Source organism: Aristolochia californica, unplaced genomic scaffold (genome assembly GCF_029961685.1).
Source record: "Aristolochia californica isolate CCGP_79_NKW_82.1479 unplaced genomic scaffold, dmAriCali1.0.hap1 SCAF_6, whole genome shotgun sequence".
Classification (NCBI taxonomy): domain Eukaryota; kingdom Viridiplantae; phylum Streptophyta; class Magnoliopsida; order Piperales; family Aristolochiaceae; genus Aristolochia; species Aristolochia californica.
Window position 1 is genome coordinate 5,984,136 of NW_027182257.1, and position 27,559 is coordinate 6,011,694.

The 27,559-nt window shown below is 34.1% G+C and overlaps 1 protein-coding gene and 3 non-coding genes across 5 annotated transcripts; 1 reads left to right on the forward strand and 3 right to left on the reverse strand.

Annotated features, from left to right (window-relative positions):
* Positions 1-708: 708 nt before the first annotated feature.
* Positions 709-795, reverse strand: LOC137935586 (small nucleolar RNA snoR31). The gene has a single exon (XR_011109287.1). It is a non-coding gene; the product is annotated as a small nucleolar RNA snoR31 (small nucleolar RNA).
* Positions 796-896: 101 nt separating this feature from the next.
* On the reverse strand, positions 897-996 carry LOC137935596 (small nucleolar RNA R30/Z108). Its single transcript, XR_011109296.1, has one exon. It is a non-coding gene; the product is annotated as a small nucleolar RNA R30/Z108 (small nucleolar RNA).
* Positions 997-1,120: 124 nt separating this feature from the next.
* Positions 1,121-1,222, reverse strand: LOC137935579 (small nucleolar RNA Z107/R87). The gene has a single exon (XR_011109280.1). It is a non-coding gene; the product is annotated as a small nucleolar RNA Z107/R87 (small nucleolar RNA).
* A 20,729-nt stretch (positions 1,223-21,951) lies between these two features.
* On the forward strand, positions 21,952-26,903 carry LOC137934628 (protein ORANGE-GREEN, chloroplastic-like). Of its 2 annotated transcripts, XM_068779076.1 has the most exons (9): positions 21,952-22,504; positions 22,894-23,008; positions 23,145-23,261; positions 23,362-23,448; positions 23,893-23,969; positions 24,591-24,718; positions 25,878-26,014; positions 26,100-26,198; positions 26,302-26,903. In XM_068779076.1, the coding sequence occupies exons 1-8, from the start codon at positions 22,308-22,310 to the stop codon at positions 26,175-26,177; spliced, it is 936 nt and encodes a 311-aa protein (XP_068635177.1). In that variant the 5' UTR covers positions 21,952-22,307; the 3' UTR covers positions 26,178-26,198; positions 26,302-26,903. The 2 variants fall into 2 exon arrangements, with proteins under 2 accessions (XP_068635177.1, XP_068635176.1); XM_068779075.1 differs by having other exon boundaries at positions 26,100-26,903.
* The last annotated feature ends 656 nt before the right edge of the window (positions 26,904-27,559 follow it).

Sequence of the window (27,559 nt, forward strand, 5' to 3'; positions counted from 1 at the left end):
TGGTTACACCAACACTCAAGAACACCTTTTAATGGTGTAGTAAGAGCAATTAACGGTGGAGGAGATCACTCCCACCTCACAAGTTCAAAATGCATTTAACACCATCCACCAACTAAAGGTACCAATTTCAACCTAGACAAGTGGCTAGGCATACGTACCTAGAGGAATACTAACCTATTAGTTTTAATTTGTAATTATTGGATTAATTTAGAATAAATTACAATTTATATTAATTTATTAATAGAATACCTATTTAATTATTGATTATATTCATTACTATTAATATTATATTAAATTAGTAATTTAAGAGTAATAATTAATACATCAAGACATTATAAAAGCATACTTTTATTTAAGTATTTTATTAATTTTAACTAAACTACAAATCTTAATTTATTAATAAACATATTCTATTTAGTTATTTATTTTGTTGATATATTTTATTATTATATTAAATTAACTTTCACTGTTTATTCACTTTCAAAAATAAAAAATAACTAGTAAAAAAAAATTTAATCATTATCTTATTGTTACTTAATAATAATTTCTTTACTAAGCCCCTTACAAGAAAATGGACGGGAAATAGACGAACCCTACCTGCACTAAAAAACAGCTGTGTAGGAAGGTGTCCTATGATTTCGTTTGATACAAACAACAAAATGAAAAAACACAGAACGGATCACGACTGAAAAAACGAATGAAAAGACAACAGATTCAGAAGCAAATTCATTAACATCACTGAGAAAATCGTCAGATCAAGTGTTGGATAATAGCTTTTTACTTCATCTTCATCTGCAGACTTCGCATTGTGAATAAAAAGAGAACACATAAGAGACGAAATTGTTAAAAAAAACAGACAAGAGAAATGTAAAACACTCACGGAGGAAAACCTTAAGTTGCTCAGTGGTGGCGAGAGAGTATTAGGTTCGATTCTGCCAGCGATTGTCCTCAACTCAATTTCAGAAGAGGGAGCTTGTTATCCTCATTGCAACCTCTACACTTCCCCCAAAGACGCGATTTTGAAAACCAAAACAATGAAGAGGAAAAGAAGAAAGCCATAATCGTTTAAAAAAGGACGGACACTAGAAACTAAGAACAGAAAAAAAAAGGCGTAAAAGTAGATTGCTCAGTTCAGCGGGTTGTTCGACATGCAAATCCTCAGAAAAGAAAGACCTGCAATCCGGTCTGTTGAGCTTGAATTTAATGAGTCATCACCGCAATCTTCTCTAACTTCGCCCTATAATAGATGACAAAAGAGAAAACAAATACGAATAAGAGCGAATTGAAAACCGAGCAGAAACTTGCAGACCAGAAATCCACGGATAGAACGATCTCCCAAACCAAGTCGACGGCCTGAGCGCCAGAGAAGAAACGCTCAACCTACAAACCCTTGGTATACGAAACAGCTTATTTATAGTGATAGAATTAGGGTTTCAGACCTAGCCGGTTAGTTCATTCGACCAATCATAACCGCACCGGTTCAGCTGACTGAACCCCTGTGCCAGGTACACGCAGAACTCGAACTCTTTTTTTTATTTTTTTTTATATAGTTTTATTTATATTTTGAAGGCGAAGCTCATACCTACAAAAATGGGTCCGGACCTATTGGTTGTATTAGGTTCAATTGGACATGGTTCGTGGTCCGGATTACAAAGGTAGAATAAAAAGGTAACAAAAAATTGATTGACTTGGCTGAGGAGAAGTGACATGGAGTGCCTTCACTATAAAGGTAAAATTGAAAGCTAGATTTCTTACTTAGGTCAATTAAGTCAGGGCAGATCAGCTTCCAAGTGTTACCTACCATATGGCCAATTAGTTGGACCCCATTTTGTACAATTGAAACCGGAGATAAATGAAAGGAAGATAGTAAAAAAAAAAAAAAATTAGTGGGAAAGAATATTAGGGATATGTTTGGAATACCAAAAGTGAAGAGAAAAAAAGAAAAAAAGAAGTTTTTTTTTCTCTTCTATGGAAGCTTATGGAAAATAAGAAAGAAAATAAAAAAAAGAAACATTTTTTCTTTTATTTTGGATACACATGGAAAATAAAAAAGAAATAAAAATTAGTAATTTTTAATTTTTTAATAATTAAAGTTATATACAAGCTTAAGAACTTTAATATATAAGTATTAAATTATTGTAGATAATTTTATTTTAGCTTTAATAATTTTTATTATCTATAAAAAAATTATGTAATTTCTCTTTTTTTTTCTCTCCAAAATTTATGTTCTTTTGAGAGAAAGTCTATCAAGTATCAACTAAGAGAGAAAGAAGGTTTCTCTCATATTTTCTTTTCTCTTCAAGAATATATATTGCCAAACATTGTAAAATAACTTTTTCACCCCTTTTTTTTTTCTTCTTTTTGGTGGTTTTCAAACATGTCCTAAGGTTAGGTACTACCACAAGTGAAAATAACCCAAAACCTATTAGTGGGCACTGTAGATGGCAAGGATTCTTAAGAAAAATGAGTGAAAGTCAAATCACTCCCTAAAGCTAGTGAATTCATTTTCACTCACGTGTTCACTCGCTCTCTCTCTCTCTCTCTCTCTCTCTCTTGTTCTTCTCATTCTACCTTCTCACTCTTGCATTTAGATATAATAAAATTAAATATATTTTTTTTGTTTCCTATCCGTATACCTGTTATTTTCTTGGTGTTCACACCTCCCTACTGAACTTTTTGTATTGAGAATTATATATTGACAAAAATATCTTTGAGTCTACTTTCCAACGCAAAATAAATTTTGGCAATTAGATTTTTCTACGAAGAGAAATCGATATTTTAAGTAGCAAAGGTCAGACCGCTATAGAGGTTTGATAGCAGGAGAAAACTTCAATTTTTTAGGCATTTTAAGCCATCAAGAATGAGACTTTTTATGGAAAATTATATGCCAAAATAAATATCTTTACATCTTTTTTTACCTGTTAAACAAATTCTCAATTTGAGTTTTCTAAAGGGAGATATCAATATCGGAAGAGTAAATGGTCATGCTAGCCAAAGAAAAAAGAGTACTTAGTTCCACCATATTACAAACTCTGAAATCTAATTAGATTCATTCTATCAAAAGAAGCATATTTTATGAAGAAATATTATACTTGAATGAAATTTATCGAAATCTAGTGTCAAGATGAGAAAATTTCATGTCAATCTGATTTATATGTAAGGAGATATTCGCATTGGAGAGGAAACCATCAAGCTAGATAATGAAAAAAATTAAGAGGTCACAAAATATTCAAGAACGAAGATTTTTATGTCAAATTATGCATCAAATTAAATCTCTTTGAGGCTAGTTTCTTAAGAAATAAACAATTTGTGATTTTGATCTATATTGTGTGAGATATTTATATCATAAGTATTAAAGGTCAATTCTATTGAAAATCTCTTTTGTCCCCCTATTTTCTCTCCTATTATCTGATCATCTATTGTCATGAATTGAGTTTCATTTCTCCTAGAATCCTAGTTTTTTTTGTCAAATTTCTCTTCTAATCAGAGATTTTTTTTGTCAAAATTAATCACTCCATGATGTGCTTGTTCAAGGTATGTAAAAATTTCCTACTTTGATGTTGTTTTCAAGTTTTGCATTTTTGTTACTTGGTTGTGTATCTTACACATCATCAACTCCGAAAATTGTGATCACCCCCAAAAAAGTTATGCTTGGTCAAATTTATTAAGTTCTATCGTTATAGTCTCCCCTAGTTTTTTTTTAAAACGGTCATATTTTCAATTCTTTTGGACGTATGAATGTTGCATAATCGCATCCTTCAAGTTAAAGTTGTTTTCCTCTAGTATTTCTTCAGTTTATCTTCTTGTGTTTTCATCACTTCAGAGTAATGCCTAAACCCACTACTTAAAAAGTATAGGCGTGTGCCCAACATCCAGCTTGAGTGAAATCTTTTTATTTTTCACCCAAGAGGTGATTTGTGTTTGAGCTACCCTTAAACAGTGAGTGGTCTCTTTGTTAAACCCTAAAGTTGGGCCATTTTTCGGCCTTTAAAATTGAGTGGAGTGTGTTTCAGATTATGATTGTTTTGACTGGTGTATGGAGATTTGTCATACGGCTAAGAGTGATTTTCTTCTCCCACATTGTATTTTGATCAAGTTGGGTCTCTATTTCCTTTTTATCCTAGCATGAGGGAGAGAAGTAGAAGAAGTCCAAAGAAAAGGTAATACATGTTGTGGTAATTTTTATGTAACCAAAATATTCAAGAAAAGGGGAGAAAAATGATGAAGATTTAAAATTTATGAAAAAAAATTAACCAATGAAGATTGAAGACAAAGATTGAGGACCAATGATCCTTTTCATTGCACTTTGAAGTTATAAACTCCAGTTTGAGGGGGAGTGTTGAAGAACCAAAAACTAAGAAGTTTCACAGAGCCAAAAATAATACGGTGGAGCCTTACCATAGGAGAAGGCCTCACAGAAGAGTCTCAGCTAAACGTGTTTTAGTTATGTTAGTCTTCTATTTATGTTCAATTGTCCTAGGACATATCTTTAGTGTTTAACTTTGGGTGTAACTGGGATAAAGATAGTTTAGTTGTAATTGGATTCTACTTGTTTCCTCTATTATAAATAGAGGCTCATTGTACTCAAATTGCATCAAGTCAATGAAGTTTTTTACTTTTTTAGAACAAATTGGTTAAGTGAAGAAAAAAAATTAACCATACCTAACATGTGCAAAGAAGCACCAAACCAATGACCCATGAAAAGACTAAAGTTGCATGAAATGCAAACATATCTAAATTGGCAATAGTGAAGTACCAGAGGGAATAGTCTGATTCACAAACGAGGAAGACGTAACCAATTGAGCCATACGTTGAGCTAGCTCCCAAAGCTCATCAAGTGCACCAAGAACAATTCCAAACGACACAATAAGTAGAGGTTGCCCATTTCCTTTAGTGCTTGAGTTTGCCCAGGTTGGTGTGCCATACATGTCCCAACGCTTACCTAAGTAATGGTTGGTGCACCAACAATGAGCACACCTCCTATCCACTACTCTTTCCATGACTTTTGCCTCAAGCATATATTATCTCTACTCCTACCATTACGACCTTGACCATGTCCACCTCTAGAATCTGAGCACTAATATGCTAGCTAAATAATAAGAGCAACAACTTTTGTGTCTTTATCGCCTTTGCTACTAGGTGGAATTATAGATCTTTCATCCTGAATAAATCGGTTAAACACCTTGTGAAGTGATGGTACATCTATGGCTGGAAGAACTTGGGTCCTAACTGCATCATACTAACCATACAGAAATTTAGCCACATATAGTTCACCATGTTGTTCGCAAAGCTTTGTTTCATTTGTAGTGAATGGATGATACATCTCAATTTCCTATAGAATCCCTTAGAACTCACAAAAGTAATCAATCACATACCTATCTCCCTTTTTTAGAGTAAACATATGGGGATACAACTAATAGAGTCTCAACATATTACTCTCCTATGCATTAAGTGATTCTAGAATTGTCCAAATCTGCTAAGAAGATTTACCTGAAGGTAGATTTTGAGAGGTCTACCCCAACTTAAGTAGTTTGATCCACCAAGTTTTTCAGTAGTACTTATAATTGCATCCCTCCCTTTTGAATATATACCATCTCTTAGCAAAGAGACAACTTTACTTAAATCAGACATTGAAAGCACAATACTAACAACCCTTTAGGGGCACAAATACCATAGATAACTGCTCAATCGAAAACACAAGCCATTAACCCCAAGGTTATGGCACAAATTAAGAAAGAAAAATCGAAATTTTACCTTCAATCAACAATAATTTGAAGAAATCTCATTTTTTGGAAGAATTACTGACTTGAGAGAAGGAAGATTGTTTCTATGTGCTCACAGTAATCAAATCAATTGCTCTAATTAGGGGTGGCATCGAGCCGAGCTGAGCCCGAACCTGCTTATGTTCGAGTTGAACCTCGTCTCAAGCCTAAAATTGTTATCGAGCTCGAGCCCAAAAATTTTAACCAAGTTTGAGCTGAGCTCGAGCTTCAACATACATTAAAAACTTTTCAAAAAAATATATATAAAATAAATTGTATATAAAATTATGCATATATTTTACATAAAATTGGGTATGACCTCTACAAAAAAATTAGGCATGACCTATATATATATAATACATGTATAAGATTGGGTATGACCTCTACTTAAAATTGAGCATAATCTATTTATATAATACTTATATAAAATTCGGCATGACCTCTACTTAAAATTGGGCATAATCTATATAGAATCCCTATCTCCCTTTGTTTCATTTGTAGTGAATGGATGATACATCTCAATTTCCTATAGAATCCCTTAGAACTCACAAAAGTAATCAATCACATACCTATCTCCCTTTTTTAGAGTAAACATATGGGGATACAACTAATAGAGTCTCAACATATTACTCTCCTATGCATTAAGTGATTCTAGAATTGTCCAAATCTGCTAAGAAGATTTACCTGAAGGTAGATTTTGAGAGGTCTACCCCAACTTAAGTAGTTTGATCCACCAAGTTTTTCAGTAGTACTTATAATTGCATCCCTCCCTTTTGAATATATACCATCTCTTAGCAAAGAGACAACTTTACTTAAATCAGACATTGAAAGCACAATACTAACAACCCTTTAGGGGCACAAATACCATAGATAACTGCTCAATCGAAAACACAAGCCATTAACCCCAAGGTTATGGCACAAATTAAGAAAGAAAAATCGAAATTTTACCTTCAATCAACAATAATTTGAAGAAATCTCATTTTTTGGAAGAATTACTGACTTGAGAGAAGGAAGATTGTTTCTATGTGCTCACAGTAATCAAATCAATTGCTCTAATTAGGGGTGGCATCGAGCCGAGCTGAGCCCGAACCTGCTTATGTTCGAGTTGAACCTCGTCTCAAGCCTAAAATTGTTATCGAGCTCGAGCCCAAAAATTTTAACCAAGTTTGAGCTGAGCTCGAGCTTCAACATACATTAAAAACTTTTCAAAAAAATATATATAAAATAAATTGTATATAAAATTATGCATATATTTTACATAAAATTGGGTATGACCTCTACAAAAAAATTAGGCATGACCTATATATATATAATACATGTATAAGATTGGGTATGACCTCTACTTAAAATTGAGCATAATCTATTTATATAATACTTATATAAAATTCGGCATGACCTCTACTTAAAATTGGGCATAATCTATATACATAATACCTGCATAAACACTCCATAAAATTATCTATACATTCCATAAACACTCCATGAAATTGTTTATACACTCCATACATTCCATAAAATAGTCTAAACACTCCATACAATGCACAACATTATGAATAAACTCCATACAATAATCAAACACAACAAAATTAAATGAAATATCACTATCAATTTACAATCACCCAAATAAAAACTATATATCCTTTAAATAAAATCTTATTACTATTAGAGACTTACTAAAAAATTACAAAAAATATTTTAAAATTTTCTTAGGAAAGTTAAATGGACCTCTTATTACCTTTTCTAAGGAAATAATAAAAATTAATAATTAATCTAATATATTATTATACTTATCGATAAATTTTAATCAAATAAAATGTCAAACACAAAATTGCTATGAAAATTGCCTCATGCTAAAAGGATTATATCATCAACTGTCAAATACTTATTCAATTTTTTTCTATACGATTTTCTAGACCATCTTGGCAAGAAAATCTTACTTAGAAAATTATATAATTTTTTAACAAGAATTTATAATTAGAAAAATATTTTCAAAAAACATGAGGCACTAATTGTCTCTATATTTCTACTAATTTTTTTTTTCAACATTTATTGAAAAAATCACTAATAGTCTCTAGAAACGTATTTCTACTAAAATATCTTTTCAATTTCTTCAAGAGCCATGAGGAAGGGACAGAGAGTTTTTTTTCCTTGTTTATGATCTCACACGTAGGGGTGGCTTCGAATAAATTATATATAAAATTATGCATACATTTAAAAAAAATAATGATAGGAGAGGTTCAGGATTGAATTTCAACAATGGATTAAAATGCACCAATATTAATCTTTTTTACTCCAATTGTTGTCTAGCTTGTTTTGTAATTTTTGAATCTGGCCATAAATTTACTATGGCCTCCTTAGTGCCCCTAAATGAAAATTTATATTCTAGAAAAAACTAGAAATATTTTTTCTATGATACTCATTCCTGAAAAAAACTTTAAATAAAATCCTTTTACTATTAGTGACTTATTAGAAAATTACAAGAAATATTTTAAAATTTTCATAGGAGTGTTAAATGGACCTTTTATTGCCTCTTCTAGGGAAATAAATAAAAATTAATAATCAATCTAATATATTATTGTACTTATCGATAAAATTTGAATCAAATAAAATGTCAAACATGAAATTGCAATGATAATTGCTTGATGCTAAAAGTATTACAATATCAACTGTAAATACTTATTTAAAAAATTTCTATACAGTTTTCTACCCCATCTTGGTAGGAAAATCTTACCTAGAAAATTATATGATTTTTAATAAGAATTTTCAATTAGAAAAATGTTTAAAAAAACATGAGACACTAATAGGTCATAGAAACTTATTTCTATAAAATGTATTTTTAATTTTTTTTCAAGAGCTATGAGGAAGGAGAGTTTAAGAAATTTTTATTTTTATTTTTTTTGGTGTTTCTTGCTTTTAGAAAGCCCTCCCTTTGTTATACCCTGATGAATGCTCGATTCTTGTATCATGGTAATTATTTTCATGAAATAAAGAAATCACCAATTTCAAGAAAAAAGAATTTAGTGTTGAGTCTGTTTTATGGAAATTGTTCTTATATCTTCTTTTGACCTAGTAGACAATATAGTTACTTGTTTTATTTTATGTTATTGTATATTTCAATTTATGATAGGTATGCACAACTCTATCTTTAAAAGAACAAATTTTTGGGTTTAATTATGATAAATTTATTGTTATAAAAAATTATGATAACTTTGTGATTGTTTTTTCGTCACTGTCTATATAGCTTTGTAATTAATTGTTTCATCAAGCTTGAAACTGATAATTCCCTCTTCTTGTTTAACACATTTAGTGCAATTCTCCCAATTTATATTTGGGTTACCTCTGTCATTGTTTTTAAAGTTTAAAACTTAGAGATGAGTTACCTAAATGACTCAAGCCACTGTGGCAATGTCTGAAGGTTTTGAAGCATTTATCTTCATTGAAGAGCACAATAAAGTAAATTATCTATAGTTTTTCAATTCTTAGTAAAAAAATGATCTTTTATCTTGGAAGCAATCTTGACTTTGATTTTGTGGGAAGCAATTAAATAAACTTCCTAGCCCTGCCCTAAGAGAAAAATGAATCTCTAGTTTTCTTGAATGAAGCCTCTTTTCTCACTAAATGAATTGTTGTATGTTGTACTTGGGATTAAGAGAAACAATCATAATTGAGAGTTCGTTTAGTGAAGATTAAGAGAAACCATCATAACTAAGAGTACAATTCATGACAAAATATATTTTTGTTAATTATTTATTTAAATGTATGGATCATGCTTTCATATGTGTTGTTACATTCACTACAATGGCTGAATATATTCAATTCAAGTGATATGTTCATTCTTACCTGCTATGTTCCTACTTTGTTTGAACTTCTATGATGTGCTATCATTGAGAAAAACAGTTTGCATAAGATTCCCTTGGCTTTAAATGTTTAACATCAAATATCTCACATTATCTAAAATTGTGCTTTCAATCTAAAGTGTTCCTGAAAGTTTTGGCCTGAAGATAGACAATTCTCATCAGCCTCTGTTACTTCACCAGTAATATGTTTACACGTCTATATACTTATGATTTCCTTATCTGTGTTGATTTTAAAATTCCTATCTATTGATGAATAAATATGAAATAATCTTATGTAACGCTCATGGAAACGATTCTCATGGGAAGGAGCTGCAGTCAAGGAGAAATTTTAGTATTATTAGACTTCTACTTTATCAAAGTTATTTAATTATTGAAGAACTTATCTTTTAAGAGTTTTACATTTTGGATGTAACTAGGATATGAGTTGTATAATTTAATTCAGATTTAATATATTCTCTCTATTATAAATAGAGACTTAGTGTACTCAATTTACATTACTCAAAATTTCTTAACAAAAAATTCAACATGGTATCAGAACAGGTTCTAAGAGTTACTCGGTCAACCCACAAAGACAATGTGTTTCTTTTCTTATATATCATCTCTATTAGTTTAGTTTAGTTTTCTTTTCCCTTTGGTCTTCTTTCTCATTGATGTTTTTATGTCCCAATACCCATTTTCTTTGGAGTTTACACCTTCATAACACATTTTTCATATTACATATTACATATTAACGAAAAACTCTTTGAGTCTAGTATCCAACTAATCACGAGTTTTGGCAATCATAGACAAAGAGAAATCAACACCTAAAGCAACAAAAGTCAGGCCTCAACAAAGATATGAGCAACATCAAAAAGTTTATTTTTGAGACATTTTGTGCCATAAGAATTTTTATAGAGAAATTATATCTCAAAAGAAATTTCTATGAATCTATTTCGTGACCTAATAAGCGGTTTCTCAATCTAATATTTCTAGAGAGAGATATATCAACATTCAAAGAATGAAAGGTCATATGTTGGTAACCTGTTGCCTGTGGAAATCCTAATTTTAAGCTGATTTTTCCTTTCTCTTTCTCGTTTGCTATTCCTTCTTTGCCTAAGTCTTCCATTTGCTTCAAAAATCTAGTGGAAGTCTCTATTGAAATGTATCTTTTTTGCAAGAGTTCTTTTCTTTCAATTTTTTTGATAAAAATTGGAATTTATGTTGTTTTTTGTTTCAAGAAAATTTCCTATTTTGATACTTACAACAGTTGTTAGTGTTATATATGTTGCACATGGTAGTCCTTTTATGTCCTTATTTATGAGATCTTGGTCAAATTTGAGTGAGGTATTCTTGGTATACGTTAATTGTTCTTGTCTCTCTCTTTCTCTCACCATAAGTTTTCTAATGTTTGATTATATGACTTGTCTATCTCCCATGACAACTCATATTGTGAAATTGACTCTATTTTCTAAAGATCAAACTCCTTATTTTTGTATTGAACTTCTTTTCTTATTCAACTGGGTTAGTATTCATCTATGGTGTGAACCTTGTCTTCGAAATAGGGTGTTAGTGTGAACAATTTCATCTTCATCTTCATCTTCAAAATTTAAAACCATTGATTTTATTAATTATAAAAATAAGTTAATTAAACCAAGTGTTTGAGTTAACAATATTTTAATTACCACTATTAAATCACTACTACAATAGAGTAAATAAAAAATATGATTAATGAAAAAAAGTATTATATTAATAACATAAGATAGATTTGCATGGTATTAATTAATAATATATTTTGACAAAATTAAAAGTAATTAATTAATCAAATGCATACTTTAATTATATTTTATTTACCAGAGACTTAAATATGAAGTTTAATATAGTAATAAAATTGAAAAAAATAATAAATAAATACATATACAACTTTGAAAATAACCTAAAAAAATTATTCAAATAACGAGTTCATGCCTTTAATATTAAAATCAACAAGTTACAAGTTTAGTACATATAAATGACGCATGTTCAAAAGTAATAAGTGTAAAACATCATTTATCGTTTCACATGGAAGTCGATATGGCATCTCGAAATTGTGCGGCTCTTGTGGATTCTAATGCACTCTGCCTCCGAATGCTTGTTACTTGGCTACCCACATCTCAAGATCATCGCTGTCTGTATCATCCATTGCACCTAATTGGACCGCATCACCTCCTCCACCGAGCTCGCCACCCGAATCATCATCTTCATCTTCAAATATATCATCATAATCTTCTGCAAGTATATAATTGTGCAATATGCAACAAGCATGTACAATTTTCACCTGGATCTTAAAAGAAAATGGAGGAGTGTCTTTTAACATTTGAAATCGATCTTTTAAAGCACCAAAAGTTCACTCAATAATATTCCGTAAAGATGAATGTCTTCGGTTGAATAATTCTTTTTCATTTCTAGGAATATTGTCTCCAAATTCTTGCATATGATATCGGGTTCCTCAATATGGAGCCAAAAATCCCGGAAGATTTGCATAACCAGCATCGACTAAATAATATTTTCCTATAATTGAAATTATATACCACATAAAATAATTGAAGATAAAATAGATAAAAAATGACTGCATAAAAATATATTCCTTACCTTCAGGTACAAATATTTTATCTCGACGAGTCAATGCGTCCTTCAGTACACGAGAATCAGCTGCTGACCCCTCCCATCCAGCAAGTACATAAGTGAATTGCATATCAAGTGAACATGCTGCCATCACATTTTGTGAGAGATAGCATTTTCTATTCCAAAACCTTGGTTGATTTTCAAGTGGAATGTTGGCTTTGATATGAGTTCCATCAATAGCTCCAATACAATCCTAATTATACATTTTCAATCAATATTTACTAATTTTTTATATTAATCTAAAATTATTTAGTTATAGGAAGTGATGTTACCTTGAAGTAGGGATAAAACATTGAATTGGTTAAAATCTTCGAGTGTGTACGTTCCGAAGGCCGTTTGACATAATCAGAGTGAAGTTTGAGGATTGAATCCGACACATTGTTGAAATACTTACTTATGGTCCAGTTTGATCTATCAAACATCTCTGTTGCGACACTATACGCTTGCCCTTGACTAACAGTTAGGAGGAAATATGCAAGTTTTTCTTCAACTGAGATGGTCTTTGTGGCTGATAAAAACCCTTTACTAGTAAGTATATCTACCAATTTGTGAAATACCAATTGGTTCATCCTATAAAATTTTCGAAATTTAACTGGTGATTTGTCTAGTGCCTTTTACAAATACAATAGACCATTCATCTCACAAGAACATGGTACACGTCTGTTGCAATGGTACCGATAGTATCTTTCCATGGCGATCAACAAAGTTGTGAATGCAACCATAGTTGCAACCTTTTCATCGTTTGTCATAGTATCCATGGAAATCCACAAATTCAATCGCCTAAAATTCATAAACACAAGTAAACATCAATCTTCAATCATAACCTATTTTCAATCACACCTATAAACAACCATATTCATCCACATTCCCACATCCTACATTCAATCACATCCGTATGCAACCATATTCATTTAATTGTCCACATCCATACTCAAAACACCATATTCATCCATGCAATATATAAACACAACAACATATCAAATTTAAATACAAACCATACTAATAAGTCTTGCAACGTCATGATTCAAATATCATACCTAATACATAAAAATATTCCAAAAGAATAGTGTATTTATAATGCATTACAATTAGTTTTCAAAACAAAATTTGAAAACAAAATTTAAGCCACTCGACCCGCTCTTCCACTGTCATCTCCGTAAACATAACCTTCTTACTTGGCGTATCCAACCATGAAGGAGCGCGAAACTTCAATTTTGTAGGCAAGTCCGGGACTTCCTTGAGGGCTTTGACCCAATCTCTTTCAATAGCGTCTTTCATCATGAAATTCTCAAATATCTTAGCAATTCGATCTATTGCATCAAGAATCTTCTACTAGTGTCATTATCGGGCATTTCGGTTCTGTTTCTATGACGACTTGAAGGTGACCATTTACTTCTTTCAGATTGATTACCTAGAGACTCATCCATACTTAATAATGGTGATGGAGTATCCCTAGCTATATCAACATCCTCTGGCTCATTCATCGGGACATGTTCAGATTCACGGATCACCTCATCGCCCTGATCTACAAAGGTTGCACCTCCTGACCCTACCGCTATTGTGTTTCCCACCACCACAACTAATTTGTCGTACAGGAGGCAGCCTTCACGTCTGTACTTCTCAGCATCTTTATGCTCTTACAAGAATAAAACATCATTTAGACGTCTTGGAATAGAGTTATACTAACGAAGAAAACATAAAAAATAATTTATAGTACATCATGTAGTCAAGCCATACAGATTTATTGACCTTTATGTAGTCAAGCCATACAGAATTACATGCAGTAACTCATTGTGTGGTTGCATCCCAACCAAACCCACTAGTGTTGATATAGCTCGTTACCGTTTGGTATGTTTTCTTCCATGCTCTTATTCGATTCTTTACCTGCTCAATAGTTTCTTTCATGACTGCGTTTTCATTGAACTTATTTACACAGTCCATGTATACCTCATGCTTCTACACCCCGTTAGGCAACTTGTTCCCTAGATTGACCTGCTCGACCAAGAGATCGAGCATTTTGCTATCATCATCGAATGTCCAAATATCATATGTTCGACCACTTGGTTGTCTTCTTGCAGCCATGTATAATCTAAATCCGAGACGGTCCTCACGAAAAAAAATTTATCAGACAATCTTTACTCGTCACGTAAATACAAACCATAAAAAAAAAAAAATACCATGTGGTGGATATGTATAATACCCGAATCTCCTCACCACATGGCAAAAACATTCCATAGCACTTCAAAAATTCTCAACAACATTCTCACACATTTCAAAATTAATTAAATTATTTTCACTAATGCATATGCACTAAATAATGAGAACACACACACATCAAGTCCAAATTCACTAAAGACCCCTGGTAGAGCCCCATATAACTTCATAGTCACTATGAACTGTACCTCGACAGTGATGGGGGTCGGGTTTCGTTGGCTAATGGACGCCTGTGTAGACGACTCAATCTTGTTTGAATTGGACTAAAACCCCTAAACACTAATTCCAAAACTTAATACCTTAAAAGCCCTAATGCCCTAAACCCTAAAACACCCTAGAGCTTAAAAACACAGAACCCCCAAAACCTTAAAAACCATAAACCCCCTAAACCTTAAAAACCCTAATCCCTAAAATACCCTAAATCCTTAACCTAAACCCGAAACACAAACCATAAAAAAAAACCTAAACCATCAAACCCTAAACCCTATCACCTACTAAACTCTAAACCCTAAACACTAATTCTAGAACTTAATACCTTAAAAGCCCTAAACCCTAAACCCTAAACCCTAAACCCTACACCCTAATTCCAAACCCTAAACCCAAAAAACCCTATAGCTTAAAAACACAAAACCCCCAAAACCTTAAAAACCCTAATCCCTAAAATACCCTAATTACAGGACCCTTAAATATCGAGAAGCAAACCCTAAAAATAATACATACACGAATCAAGAATTTAGACTATAAACCGTAACCCTAAATCCCAAATTAATGCATAAATAACCCCCAATTACACACTGAAAATAAATTTAAATCAAATAAAACACTAATTTAATGAAAAAAATAGGGTTTAGGCATTCCTTCTGAAATTTGGGGAAAATCGAAGCCGAAGGGTGAAATCGATGCCTAATCGAAGTAAAAATTAAGCAATCGATGCCCAAATATCCAAAATCGAAGAAAATCAAAATGGGGAAATCGAACAAAATCGGAAGGTATTTTGAAGGGAAAGGAGACTAGCCAGAGAGAGAAGAGAGTGGGAGGCCGAAAGGGAGAAGAGAGGGAGAAGACAAAGAAGAAAGGGAGGTCGGGAGGGATAAGAGAGAGAAGAGAGAGAGAGCGAGTCCGAGAGAAGAGAGGGAGTCACGAAGATGAGAGAGGGGGTGCGAGAGAGAGGGCGAGGCTGAGAGAAGACTGAGAGATGAGGCCGGAGACGAAAATCCGATCTATTTTATGGCAGCAGTGACGTTGGGGGTCACGGAGACGAGAGAGGGAGTGCAGGAGAGAGGAAGAAAAAATGAGAAATGATGACGCGCGTGGGGGGGGGGGGGGGGGGTGCAAGGAGAGAGAGAGAGGAAAAAACCAGCGTCACCCGTCCTTCAATTCAAAGAAGATCAAACAAGGCCTTCTTCCAGATGATCGAAATTAAACCGTGGAGATGAAGGACCCCTTCATCCCCTGCATCGAGATGAAGCTTCATCTGCGCTCCACTAACGACTTCAAGTGTTGAAGGGCGTTATACGGTTGAAGATCATCTCGTCCTTCAATTTGACTAACCCCCCAGCCCCCCCCCCCCCCCCCCTCCCCCCCATAGGTACGATTTTCTGAGTCGTTGTCTTTACTTATTTTCTTATCTATCTAGTTTGGAGGTGGTTTATTATTTGAAGGGAAATGCATGGGTTGTCTGTTTCGTCCAAGTTGGTATTAAGAGTATTTTAGTGATGTCATAACTGTGTTAAAATTTTAGTAATGTATCTAAAAGATCCCAGATTGGTAGTGGTGTTGGAGTAGTTATTATGCATCTTCTAGTTTGTTTAGAAGGCAATTTCTCTCACATATGTACACATCCCCATGTAAGGCACAAATTGCTCTTTTTGTAACCTATCTTAAGTGAAATAATAAAAGATAGGTAAGGGTCGATTTCTCCCCCCATCGAGCAAACTAAACTCTCTTTCCAACTCTTCGGTTCATTCTTCTTCCTCTTCTCCTGGTTTCTCTTTAATCCATCATCTCCCCTTATTTTCTTACATAGCACATTATTAGTAAAGAACAAAGCTCATTTATGAAAGAGAGGGTATATTGGATGAAGCTATGGGAGTCCATGAAGTTAAGAAGGATTCTACACCCCCGATTATGCTAAAGTTGCTTATTCATATGGGATTTGGGGATTGATGCGCAACTGGATGCAAAGCTATATCTCTTCAACTGCTTTCTCTACTCTTATCAATGGACCTGCTTGTGGATATTTTAGAAGTTCTAGAGGTATCAGACAAGTTGATCCTATCTCACCTTTCCTCTTCAATATTGTCATGGAGGGTCTTACTTGTTTATTTCAGTTGGTTTGTGATCCAAATTGGCTTTCTCTAGTTGTTGATGATAGATTTTATAATCCCAGGATTCAATTTGCAGATGACACAATAATATTGAAGATAAATTGGTAGAGGTCTTCTCTTTGTGGATTCAACATGGAGCAGAATGATCTAAATGCATTGGTTAGTAGATTGGGTTGTTGTGTTGCCTCTTTACCTAACTCATTTTTGGGATTACCTTTATTTTCTAGCAGAATTCATAAAGGTTTATGGAGCTATCTGTTATTTAGAAGCTTCAATTGCTCCTTTCTTCATGGAAAGAAAGACTAATCTCAAAAGTTTGCAGATTGGTTTTGCTTCAATCGTGTTTATCTGGAAGTCTTGCTTATTTTTTTATTTTTTATGTATTGTCTCAAAAGTGTCACCAACAACATTGAGCAAATTATGAGATCTTTCTATGCATAGGAGTCTCTAATGGTTTCAAGCATCATTTAGTCAGCTCAAAGGATGTTTGTAAGCCGGAAAAGCTGAGTGGTCTCTATCAGGGTCTTCAAAGGCAAAAAAATTCTTGTGGAGTGCTTTGCATGGGAAGATTCTCACTTGAGACAATCGAATTTGTCGTGCTTCTTTTATCTCTAGCCCTTTATGCTTGTTTTGCAGAATTGAGAATGAATTAGTCAACGACTTGCTCCTTAATTGCAATTTTTTCAATGCTTTTGGAAAAGATTTTTGGGTTTGTTTGTTATGAGTTTATGTCTCCCATCATCTGTTTCTGATTTTATTTCTCTTTGCTCAGGATCCTCCCTCCTATGTTTGGGAAAGTAACGATGCAAGCTTGTTTACCTTCATTCCTTGGCTAATTTGATCCAAGGGGAATTTTAGATATTTTTAGCAAGTGTCTTCTTCATGGGAGTCCTTGGTTATGAGTGCTTTGTCACAAATTATAGTTCAGCTGAAGTTTTTGGAATTATTTAATGACATTTCTAAGGCCATGTTGAGGAACAGTTGGGCTCAGCTAGATTTGCATCATTTTGTTTTTGTAGTCTCCGTCTGATTCTCATCCTATAGAATTAATTTTGATGGATCATCTTGGGGGAATCTTGGGCCTTCAAGTGTAGGTGGTGCTTTTAGAGATTCATTCAATAGCATTTTGGCCTCCTTTTCGAGGCCTATTGGAATCTCTAACTCGTCTTCAATAGAGCTTCTTGCTCTTAGGCAAGGCCTTCATATTTTTCGTGATGAATTTCAAGGCCAACTTAATGTTTAGGGAGATTCTAAAAGTATGATTAGTCGGTGTGATGGTAAGAAATCTTTTCCCAGTCGTTATTTCCATTGTTTCTATAATATTCTAAATTAACTATTTTTTATATTTATTAAAGGAGTTTGATTCCTAGACCAGCTACTAGTTTAGCCGATTCTTTAGATAAGCAGGGGGTGTCCCTTCAATCTCTCGTTGTAACAGACTTTCCTTGTTGATGTTTGTGTTTTGTGGTTGCCTTTTGGCTTAATCAAACCGCACCCATTATAAAGAAAAATCCTTATTTTTTGTGGCACTAATTTAAGAATGCTCAGTAATGCACCCCAAGCATTTCTTTATGTCTTAATAATCTTTTGAAGTATCGTGAGTGTCCATTAAAGACTGATGCTTTCCACCACACAACTCAGAGAAGAGAGAGGCAAAGAGGAAAATGACACAGTGCAAATCCGATGGGACTCTCTGATTTAAAACTATTCTTCACGTCACTTCTGAAGCTATAAAGGGGGCGACCCCGCCTTATCTTTCTCTCCATCACAAATGTGACTGAGAATTCAAACTCGTCCGCTTATGAATTAGGATTAATTGGAGGCCACAGTTCGTTGCCATCACCAATGAAACATTTCTAAGAATCTAGGGTTGGCAATGGGTCAGGTGGGTTTGGAGACAGGAAGATCCACATACAATTCATTGAAGGTTAAGTTTTGAGATGTTGACCTACATATTATCAGATCAGATCCGATCGGATTAGGTTAATTAACGATTTTTATTTACGAATCTTGCAAATCGATTTAAGTTCGAAATCCACATGTGATTTGTTTGTATACGAAATCAGATCTGGTGTGGATTGGAGTAGATCGTATTGCGGATTAGAATAATTTTTTATATTTTTTAATTTATTTGTAATTGACAAACATATTTAAACTAAATCTAAAATATTAGTTTATAATGCGTATATAAATAATGAGGGAGACTGAAGAAGAATATATATGGTATATGTATATTCAAAATTTTGATATAGAAGAGTAAAAATATGATAATCTGATATAACCATAAACACTTAATATTTTATTAGCTTCAAGTAAATTTTATTAATTACAACAAAATCATTAAATTGATCAATATCAAAAGTAGTTTAAAAATATTTTTAAATATGAACATCCATGAGAGAACAACACATATATTTAAAAACTAATAATTCAAAAAATAATAAAATATATTACATATTTACTATATGCTCTATAACATGTTTTTCATCATTAATAGAAAAAATTGGAAAAAAAGGAGATAAGTCCATGCATAGGTGTCGAGCACTTTCATAGAGAAGATGAAGACGTGAAGAACAAAGGCTAAAAGCAGTCGAACAATGTGGAGGAGTTGACCCCTTTGGTTGAAAAATGAAGAACAAAAGTTAAAAGGGGGTCGACCACTATAAACAATGAGTTGTAAATTTTAAAAAGAGTCCACTGAAACGATTTACTTTAAGTAAACCTTGGGAGGGGTGATACGTTTACTATTAAAATTATGAACTTTTAGTTCTTTTTCCACAGTTCTTTTCCCTCATACATATATGCAATTAAGATTTTATAATGGTTCATAATCACTATTTCAAATCGTTACTCCACTCTCAATAAGCTCCCATGGAATTAAAGTATCCAGTAAGTATGACCAAATGAAACCTTGAGACTTTTTATATATATATATATTTGTGTCTTTATCACTGTCTTGTGAATGACAGCTATTACCCACTTATCACTCATTTTTACCTTTAAGAGTCGGTGGTTTGACACCGTGATGGAGGAGCTAATTACTACATCTATGTTATTTGCTTCAAGTTGGGATCAGTGTCATTACCTCCAAGTTTGAGGGCGAGAAGTAGAAGAAGAAGTACAAGAAAAAAGTATTTTATTCCATATGTTGTGGTAAGTTTTATGTGACCAAAATATTCAAGACAATGTTTTGCATCTATGAAGAATTGTATTTGTCAAGAATTTTTTTTAACAAAGAAAAATTGAAGACCAATAATCCTTTTCATTGCAAGTTAAAGTTATAAACTCCACCTTGAGGGGGAGTGTTGAATAGCAAATATGAAAAGAGTTACATGACTCTCATAATAAGAAGTCTTACAGAGCCACACTTATTATAGAAAGAGGTCTCACAAAAGAGTTTCAGTTTAAAGGTATTTTAGTTATGCTAGTCTTCTATTTATGTTGAGTTATTTAATTATGCTAGGACTTATCTTTAAGTTTTAAAGTTTTGGTGTAATTGGGACAAAAGGAGTTTAATTGTAATTGGACTCTACTACTTTCCTCTATTATAAATAGGGGTTCATATACTATGATTACATAAAGTCAATAAGGTTTTGCTCTTTTTCATAAATTAAACAAGAATAAATCAAAATATTCTACTTATGCTATTTGTTATTTTGGTAGGTCACTTGAACAATTTGAATAACCATAGCTAGAGATATAGCCTCTGGAATAGTTTATAAGAGATTGAGATCCAATCCTGTCTACTCCAACAGCTCTTTTAAGGATCAAATCACTCAAATCCCATGTCTTTTATAAGTCAAATCCTTTTCATGCAATTTTCCTTAAACTTGATTTAAAAATCAGGATCAATTTAATTTTGAGTATCCGATTCCATGTCAGTGTACTTGACTCCATATGAGTATGGATTCAACTCAACTTCTTCTCAACTGCTGCTTATAACAATTTTTCAAATTTGTTTTGTTGTCTTTTAAATTTGATGGTTGAGGGCTTCTTCTTTTTCATGTACTCGACTCCTTTCATGTGGACTCAACTCCTTATGACATTTTTTAATTTGAAAATAATTTTTTTCACACTTAAGAGTGAATTCATCAATTGTCTATATTTGTTATCATCAAAATTTGGGTACTTAGAGATGTCTTTGAACTTCTTCTTTTTCATCGACTCCTTCAATAGGAGAGTTGAAGACTCCACCACACTAAAAGGAGTTGACCATTTGAACTAGAGATAGTGATAAAAGAAGTCAACCCGTCAAAATAATGAGTTTTGAAACGAAATGAGTCAACCCCTTTGAAAAGGTAGAAGCAACAGAGGTAGAAAACGAAATGAACCGCTTTAAATAGTAAGTTTGCAATAGAGAATTGGCTTTTTGAGCAAGTAGAAGAGCTACTAAGACAAAAAAGAAAACTACATACATCTCACTTATCGCTTTCTACAAAATTCAAATTTACATTATGTCAAGTCCAAATTCGGAAGCTGTTTGTCTCTAAAATGTTTATAAGTGTCCCACCACTACATTAAGTAATAAGAATGAGATTTAAAGAAAATATGGAGACCCTTACATTTTTATAAACCAATCAAGACTTGAATAAGTTAATGATAATTATTGAAATCCCTTTGTGGGTCTAGGTGACAATATGTTCTAAATGTTGGACACTTGTTGTACCTTGGACCCCTTAAGTATGCTATTGTATATGTTGTTTGACCTTTTTTATTTTGAGGTACAAAATACCTTGGAAGTAGACATAACAATCCTTTGAGAGGGTTGTGAACCACTATAATTATTTTTATTGATATTTAAAACTGTTTGAATCTGGTTAGAAAATTCATAACAGCCATTAAATTTTCAAACTCGGTAACTTATTTCCAGAGCTGGAGAAGAGATTTTAAAAGCTTAATTGGAACCCGATCCACACCCACCTAGACTTTGGACTTTGGATATCCAAAGAACAGAGGTGGAGCCTGTCTTCTGCCTTCTGGCTCTTCCCCATCGTGTGAATAATTCCGAACCATTATTTAGTTCGAGGAGAAAAGCAGGATTGTCCTTGACGCGGCCACAGAAATCCTCTATTAAATAAGTAAAAGCCTAAGATACCCATGACACCTCTTTGTCCAAAATCGAAACGAATGATGACAAAATGCAATGGCGGTAGTGAAATGCTGAGAGACGCCAGTAACGAAACGAAGTGGGGCTGCGGAAATAAATAAGGAAAACCAAACAACACCGCAGAAGATACCTGAGAGACGCCATTAACGAAACAAAGTGGAACCGGGAATCCACCGGCGAAGGAAATCACAGGAGTATTTCTCACGGAAATCAGAATTTGAGCTCTACTCTTCTCTTCCGGTCTGGACTCTGGAGTTGGGTGTCAGAGTTTTGCAGTACTCTCGTCCCTGTTACTTTCCAGTTCCCGCCATCGCCTTTTTTCATTTGGTATAAGTAGCAGAGTGCCCGAGTCGGTGCGTCTTCCAGTTCGGTCAGTGGGTTGGAAACTTTGGGGTCCACTATGATCTGCTCCGGTCGGATTCTGACGTTGTGTAGTTCTCCGACGCCTCGTGTTCATTACTGTTTCTCGAATCCCAACGCGAGATTACCACAGGGGCCCCTTAAATCCATTTTGAAATGGAGATGCATGGCGACTGAATCGGATTCATCTTCCTTTGCTCCGCCTATTGATTCGGATGCTACTGAAAGAAATGCTGGGTAATCTCGATCGCATCTTTTCACGTCTTTTTCTTGTCATAATTAGCTTTGCCTGTTTTCATCGACCACCTTTCTGTCTCTCCTGATTCCGCTCTCTATGTAAGATGGGTCTTGATATATTTCGGTTTTTTCTGTTGCTGTTATTTTGCCTTTTAATTACTTTGTGTCTTTCTGAATTTTTCGCGAGACCCATGCGTTCTGTGGGGCTATCTCTCCAATTGGATTTCCGAAGACCGACTTACGTTACCTTCTGACTCTGAATTGGGTGTTCATCAGCTTTTTTAATGCCTTACCATGTGACGATTGCTGTATATGCTGAGATTTAGTTGATCTCCTGAGTCACCTAATATTTGACGTCCTTTTAATCGGGGATTTTTCTATAAACGCAGATTTTGCATTATAGAAGGACCCGAAACAGTGCAAGATTTTGCTAAAATGCAGTTGCAAGAAATTCAAGACAACATTCGAAGTCGGCGCAATAAGATTTTCCTGCACATGGAGGAGGTAAAATTTCATAAAATCTCTATATCGAGATTTATTTTTGGTCGGCAACTGTAGAGATGAATATGAACGAATCTAAGGTAGACTTTTTTTAGAAGGTCTACTATGTTTGATACGCTTTATTGTGGAACTGCTGCAGGTCCGAAGACTAAGGATACAACAAAGAATAAAAAGTGCTGAACTGGGAATTCTTAGTGAAGAGCATGAAAACGAACTCCCTGATTTTCCATCTTTTATACCATTTTTACCTCCTTTGGTACGCCTTGTTTTTTTTTTTTTTTTTTTTTTTGCATAATCTTCATTCTTTGAATTTTTTATCTTCTTGATCCTAATTTGTTTTAAATATTTTTAAACAGAGTCCAGGAAATCTTAAGCAGTATTATGCCGTTTGCTTCAGTCTGATTGCAGGCATTATGCTCTTTGGTGGCCTTCTTGCTCCGACAGTAAGTTTTGCTTTGATGCTATATTTTCCTATGATGGTTTCTTTTGTTTTATATTTTTGAAAGTCCAACTACTTTTTATCTTCTGAGGACTGGTACCTTAAGTGAAACATTTCACACTGATGCGGTTTATTACCTACTGATTCTTTACCTGAAAACTTGTATTATGCTCATTAATTAAATGTTGCTTTAATGTTTTTTTTTATTCAATTACTGGTTGCCCTTCAAGCATACTTGGGTGCTCATCATAATAGAGCCTAGATGATCCTTAGTGAAATTTGAAAGCTGGACCTACTCAATGAAAAACGTTTTGATGAGGCTACTAAAATATCAATAAAAAATTGCATGGTGTATCTAGTAAAATACATGCTTAGAGAGTGTCAATGTTACTGATTTTTTCTCTAGTCTTCTTACATGTTATTAACCTTTTTGTTTCTGATCATTCAGCTGGAGCTTAAGTTGGGCTTGGGAGGCACATCATATGAAGACTTCATTCGTAATATGCATCTACCAATGCAATTAAGGTATGCCCCTTAAAATACTATATTATGAATATGTAAGAAGCCCTTATTGAGAAATTGAGAGCCACTGTCAACCAAACCTGCAGTGGTACCACATCACAGTGCCCTAGATGATCTTTCTCAAGGAGGATAAGGTGCTCTTATTGTTGTTTTCCTTTATTTTCTTAATTGGTCCTTAGCTGCAAAAGGTGCTGCAGTGTATGATGGAGCCTGTCTATTTGTACAAAGTTTATTTTGAGTGTATAACTTTAGTACATTTTACTCTCTGCTTGATTTGTCCTGAACTTCCCTTGTTGGCTTGGTAAATACTCGAGAGCTGAACTCTTTGAGTGTTGTGGTTTAACTTTGTTTATGCCTGCTATAATAATCTTGTTAAACGTTTTTTTCCATATGGACTGAATCTGTTGTTCTCATTATTGGACATCTGGTTTATCTTAGTTCAGTGCCAAAAATCTCTTATATGTGCCTTTCACACAATCCATTAAAACGATTCATTCCTCCTACAACTTTTTTACCGGTCACCAGTGCCTAGAAGTAGTGTGCATATATTTCTATGTCAACATTTTGAAACATTCCATCCTTCTTGGCATGTCTAAATACTTCCTGCTTCTTCAAAATCTGCAGTCAGGTTGATCCAATTGTGGCATCTTTTGCGGGAGGAGCAGTGGGTGTCATTTCAGCTCTAATGGTGGTTGAAATCAACAATGTCAAGCTGCAAGAACATAAGAGGTGCAAGTACTGTCTTGGAACTGGTAATCTTTCTATACTCTACCCTTTGGTGAATTTTAGGCATGGAAATGTCATGCTGCAATCAATTGTCTCTCATTGTCACTTCTAGAACCTATGACTTGAGCCATATATGAGATATTTATGTTGCATGGCCTGTATTTACTATCTCCAATGAGTCTTCCATGCGTTTTTTGTTCTTAGGCATATGATCATGATGCAAGGCTATCAAAACACAGTGCAGGGATTTTCCTCGCCAATAGTACTGGGGTTTGTGACAACTTAAGAGTGCTGGATAATGGTCCTACAGTTATTATCTTAGTAGGTTATTGCACTGTCTTGAGAAGCCTCCAACCTTTTAATGGGGTCTTAGTATGCAGGATTTTTTCCTTGGTCGGATTTTTGTCTGACACTTGGCACATTACATCTTTTGATTTTCCTCATTGTTTTTGTATAATGTGATTTTCTTTTGTGGGTCTTAGATATAAGTTCACTTTCAAGTTGCTCAAGATTATTGAAGCCTCCCCATTAGTATATCAGTATGCATCATTTATATAGTCCTTTATCTTAGACTGGGGGCATGTTAAGAAGGATCTTATGTATATGGATAGCTTGCAAACTAAGTGTTAATAGGAAAAAAATCTTGTGGTTTTTAGTTGGGAAAAACCTTTTAACTTTGGCTAGTCATTTTGGAATAGACCTGGATCTAACTATAACATGGTATCAGAGCAGAACATCTGTTTTGTCGGGCCTAGTTTATATGTTGTTTGTTGTTCACATCTCTGGTCGACTGTCCATTTGTATGATCTTAGACATGAGGGAAGCTGTCAGTGGAAAAATCTTGTAGTTGTTGGTTGAGAAAAGGCCTCCCAATGTCAGCAAGTCATTACAAGAATCCAACTTTAATGCCAAGTTTCAGTCTAGACAGTGATTCCATGTAACCTTTTACTACCTCTCTTCCTATTGTTGCTCCTGAGATTCCATTTTACTGCAATATAGGGTTAATCAATCACTAAATGAAAAACATATGATGCTGTTATTGGCTATTTTGTATGTGATGCTTTTTGCAGCCAATTTGGCTTTCAATTATATTATGTTTCTTTGGGGTCATGGTATCGTTTGCAAGTGTTTTATGGTCTGAGATATCTAGTGCCCCTATTTCATTCCACTGATCTGTTGGTGCAGGATACCTTGCCTGTGCTCGCTGTTCAAGCACAGGATCACTTATTCTCATTGAGCCAGTGGCTACTAGTAATGGTGATGACAAACCTTTATCAGCACCCAAAACAGAAAGATGTTCAAACTGTTCAGGCACAGGAAAGGTAGAAAACAGTGCACTTTTATACAATGCCAATCGTGTTGTCCTTCTCCACCTGTAATGCTCATACTAATCCAACTGCATTGCAGGTCATGTGTCCAACGTGCTTGTGTACAGGGATGGCCATGGCAAGCGAACATGACCCCCGCATTGATCCCTTTGACTAGAGGTGTTTTTGTCATTGTAAGGTGAGCTGATACATGTCCTAAAGCTTGCACCTTCAATATGATTCAACAATATATTCTGTACATAGGCAACAATCAACCTGGGCATGGGGTTCGTTCTCCGCAGAAAATCTTGAAAGAAGCATCACATCTACAATAGGTAATATAATTCCTAGTAGCTGCCTCTAATAAAATAGTCAAAGAGTTGGTACTAAAAGCATCAGCATCAAGATGGGAATTTTGATGAGCTTACATAGCGGGAAGTTCCAGAGTCTCTGGTTGGGAAAGTTTGAAGTCTTGCAGCATAATAAAACTTTGAAAATCATGCTTTTCAGAGGCATTGAAGCGCAACCCATATCTCAGAGATGATATACTAGGTGATATGAGGTGATATACCGTAGGTAACTCAGTGATGTTTATACTGCTTCATGGTGAACCTCTCTATGTTGCAGTATTTGGGGATCTTTATGATACCAGTGGCAGAGCACTTGAAACTGGAGGTAGAGTCACATCTGATATTGGTCTAGTTGCAATGCGATGTATGTTGTACCATATATGCCTATTCAAACCAAGTTCAAACTTTGAGATGGGCTCATTAACTGAGCTGACACTGCATCTTACACAGCTCAGTCAACTGCCCTTGAGCTTGCTCAAAATCCCTTTTAGTCACAGACTCACACCTCAACTTTTTATGAAATAAATTTGTTTTAAATCATTCTTTTTTTTTCTTGGAGGTGTTTCTTTTAACAGGGAAAAAAACAAGAGAGCTCAAGCGGCAAATAACATTAAAACGGGAGGAAAGAGCAGAGATAACAAATATTAACGAATGGAAAGATAGGAACATTAAAGATTTTTTGGTATTTTTGTTTTCAAGACTGGATTGTAAGCAGAGGTCATTCAACCAGGTTCAAGGAATTGAAAGTTCTTTGAAATAGGTATACAAGGTAGAGAGTTGCAGAGCTTTTTAGAGCATAAATCGTGTATATGACATGCAAAGATTGTTTTATCTCTTTCTGTCTGATTCCATTCTTATCAGTCTTATGTCGGTTCAAATTTTAATGGAGTTTTTACTATTTTCTCTATTTTTATTCTTGTAGCAATCTTCATATCTAGAAGGAGAGTTGGTTGCTTATCCTACTTGTTTGGTCTCTTACATGCTCTTCCATCAATTTGTGGTGTTTAAGTAATCAATTTTTTCCCTTTTTCTTTTCGTTGTCTTCTTTTTCCTCTTCCTCTTCAATTGTTCTTCTTTTGGTGGTTAATAGGGGCTCTAGTGTCCTGCATGCATTTGATCTTTCAACGTTGAAGGGAGTTGGTTTAGTGGTAGGAGACTTCAGGTGTGTGGAACCATTGTGAGTTTTAGTTTTCACAACCACCCTTGGGAG

What these genes read in the sequence shown, in the direction of transcription:
- LOC137934628 (XM_068779075.1), top strand. Translation starts at nt 22,308, where the DNA reads ATGATCTGCTCCGGTCGGATTCTGACGTTGTGTAGTTCTCCGACGCCT. An exon ending in GTGGCCTTCTTGCTCCGACA is followed by an intron (nt 23,449 to 23,892) that starts GTAAGTTTTGCT and finishes CTGATCATTCAG; the next exon opens with CTGGAGCTTAAGTTGGGCTT. An exon ending in CATCTACCAATGCAATTAAG is followed by an intron (nt 23,970 to 24,590) that starts GTATGCCCCTTA and finishes CAAAATCTGCAG; the next exon opens with TCAGGTTGATCCAATTGTGG.